The following is a 3291-nucleotide window of genomic DNA, read 5'->3' on the forward strand; positions in this document are numbered from 1 at the left end:
ATTTTATCAAAGGCAGGAGAAGAAAAAGCATGCAGATGATCACCATTTCCAGTAATTGTATTATGGGGAAGCATATGGGGAAGCATCCCTGTAACATAAAACTCCTGTATCCACAAAAAGCAAATGGAAAGATAGGTGGGATCCAGTGAAAAGATCACAGCAGTAAAGAAACTGATTATGGTCTTTGAATTACAGAGATATTACATATACAAATTACAATAGCATCTGAATGAGATCTAAAATCCTGGCCAGATACAACCATAGCAACAATAACACTACCACCTGTCTTTTATACAAGGCTTTCCTATGGGGTCCCAAAAGAGCTTTACAATCATATATATTAGCAGTATTCCAAACTTACAGATTGAAAGAAGGAAGACAAATGCTCATGAGTTACACTGTCCTTCATTAAAACAGAAAACAGGGCTGAATGCTGACACTATACTTCCTGGACTTATTGTATCAATAACATGAATTGATTTCTAGTATTACTGGGCTTGTATTTAAAACAAAAATACTTCCACCCTTTGGGTTAATGTCATCTACAGTGGCAAGTGATGACACAATGTTGCTCTTTTCTACTTCCTTTATTTCTGAGCACAAACCAGCAGTAGAATGGAGACTACTGTAAAAGTTTTCTAACCAGAAGCATTACAGTACACGAGAATCGGGTAAAAACACTACCAGAAGGTCAAATGCTAAAATGCAGCGCAAATTGCCACAATTTAGCATTTCTTACAGACTTAGTAAACAGGCCACTAATGAAACAGACCTTTATTAGAGTTCATATTATTGGTGATTAAGCTTTTGCTGACAACTCATTTCACCTTCTGCACCTTTGCATTACTCTTTACAGTATGAAAAGAATAAAATAGCAATGCCAACAAATATCAGACACTTAGTGTGCTTTATTGCAACTTAATGTCTTTACTGTCTTCTAATTTAAGTAATTTGAACTTTTGTTGCAGTCGCCACAGGCTAATTCAAATACAAATATACCATATTCTGACAGCCATAACTTTTAAAACTGGTGAGCTAATCACATACAACTACTAAGACTGTTTCTTTAAAAAAGGAGAAGATGTAAAAGCTCACATACAGTACCTCATCTAGTTCCATTTCATCTGGACTCTCCCATGGTTTGATAAACTTTCCACGAGACCTCTTCAAAGGCACAATAACTATGTAATAGCCTCTGTAAATGAAACAGTTGGACAAAAGTTGAAGGAAAAGGAATAGAAAAACTGGTGGAATAGGTGTCTGTTCAGAGGAGCTTGAGAAAACAATGGTATGTTGAGAGTAAACTTTTGCACATCAAAATGTCCGTGCAATCTTAAAGATTCACACTTTTGAAATAACACCAACTGTAAAACATTTGACAAAAAAATTGTACCAAGTATCTGTATTTTTGTGTAAACATCTAAATATTTATAAGAAAATTTAATTAAAATGCTCTAAAATGCCTACATGAAATACAAGAGCCATGGGATATTTGTGCCCTGCGATCATCACACTGGAAAAAACCTACCAAATCCCTAAATTGAAACATATTATCATACCTTTAAATCTCAATTACCACCCCATCTTCCCCCATTTTCATGCGTAATCAGAACAGTAGGTTAACATAATGTATTTGTTGATGCCAATACTATAATATAGAGAAAAGAAAGAAAATGGCATACATTCACCTGCACTCTCTTTTGAGTATCAATCACCATCAGCGTTATCTACTTAAATATTCTGTTCACAGTCATAGGCAAGAGAGCTTGATTTATGCTCTCTTTATAGCTAGGATTTGCAAATTACATGTATCGGTTTTCCTCAGGCACATCTTCCTGAAAATATGTCCCTCTTCCCCACCCATGGAGACTAGTAAATTATAATTTCTAGTATAATAGAGATCTGGTACTTTCCTTGTTTCCCTCACAAAGCCTAGATACATGTCAGGCAGATCCATAATTTCACATTAGTGTGAGGGAATAAGCAGTAGAATCACAACAGCAGGACATCCAGGATAGCGTAATATACATCTCCTTGATAAACACACTTGTCAAAAAGTCAAGCACCCTCCATCTCCAAAGAGAGAGAAAGAAGCTGCTTTTCTTTGCTCCTAGTAACAACTGAGTTATTAAGGTGTTTCTGGCTCTCCATTATGGAAGATAATTTTTATGTCTCATGGGCCATCTCCTCTTCCAGCCTGCATTTTATACAGTTCATTCAACCTTCTGCAGCACTGAATACTCATTTTACTCATACAATGCAGTTGAAAACTCTCAAGTAATTAACAGAAGAGAGTCTACAGAAAAGGAACTACCTTACAACTGACTAAAGACTATCATAGCCTAAACCAACTCTATAAACTACTTTTTCCCATACCAGTATAAATCTTTGATCCATTTCAACCATCTCTTCTTCCTTAACACTCCATCCAATAAAATAAATGTAACAAAACTTTAGATTTTCAGCTACTGTAGTAAGTGCATATACTCATTCACTGTTAAGAAGTTTGAAGAAGTTTTCTGCAGAAATACCAGGCTCCTACAGGAAGATCTGGAAAGAATTGTTGCCAACAGATTTTTAGCTACTGCTCACTTGCCGTATTCCAGTATTTTTAAAAAAACTTGCTGTATGCATTCTTATAGTGACAATATGATAAATAATCTCTTGCACTGATGTTCTTATGCAACACTAGTAAGGCTAGTTGAACCCAGATTTTAAGCCTGAGTAGGTATATTAAAAAATCTTTGGTTACACGAATAAAAAAATCCTAGTGAACACTGATTTATCTGTGTTTACAATAACTACAGCCTACATACCTTCTCTTTATGAGATGCCTAAGAATCCAGCAAAAAGCAATTGAGAACCGGCCCTTATACATCTTTCAAATATCAAAGGCACATCTGCTGGATGACCTGCACATCAGTCTCTCACTTACCATATTTCTTTTCCTTCTTCATCTTTTTATTTTTTAAGCTAACAGTGTTCATATATTTTTTTCAATCAAGGAACATCCAGCATGTAAATGTTACTCTCATACGCTTTCACACTTCCTTCATGCATGTCTCCCACTCATAACTTTGATCATCCACTAAGACTTACAGTACATACAGGGTATTTTAAGCAGAAAGAACAAGTAGATCAATAGTAAGCAGTAAAATTAGTGTTCACACAAATATACAGTGAAGTCAACAAAGTTCTGTGATTTCTAGCTAACTCCAGGAAATGTAACATCTCTTGAAAAACATGTTTTATATTTTACTCCATTATTTGCTTGTTTGTTTTCTAGAGGGA

The 3291-nt window shown here is 35.2% G+C and overlaps 1 protein-coding gene across 1 annotated transcript in view; it reads right to left on the minus strand.

The window, feature by feature from the left end:
* Window positions 1–1104: 1104 nt before the first annotated feature.
* Window positions 1105–3291, minus strand: part of LOC103806231 (receptor-type tyrosine-protein phosphatase delta) — a gene marked incomplete at both ends in the record, with an annotated part of 31667 nt that continues 29480 nt past the window's right edge. The window contains one exon of the mRNA XM_009078915.1: window positions 1105–1195. Coding sequence (XP_009077163.1) covers window positions 1105–1195 — 91 coding nt within the window. The remainder of the gene's footprint in view (window positions 1196–3291) is intronic.

This window comes from Acanthisitta chloris, unplaced genomic scaffold (assembly GCF_000695815.1).
Source record: "Acanthisitta chloris isolate BGI_N310 unplaced genomic scaffold, ASM69581v1 scaffold40670, whole genome shotgun sequence".
Lineage (NCBI taxonomy): Eukaryota > Metazoa > Chordata > Aves > Passeriformes > Acanthisittidae > Acanthisitta > Acanthisitta chloris.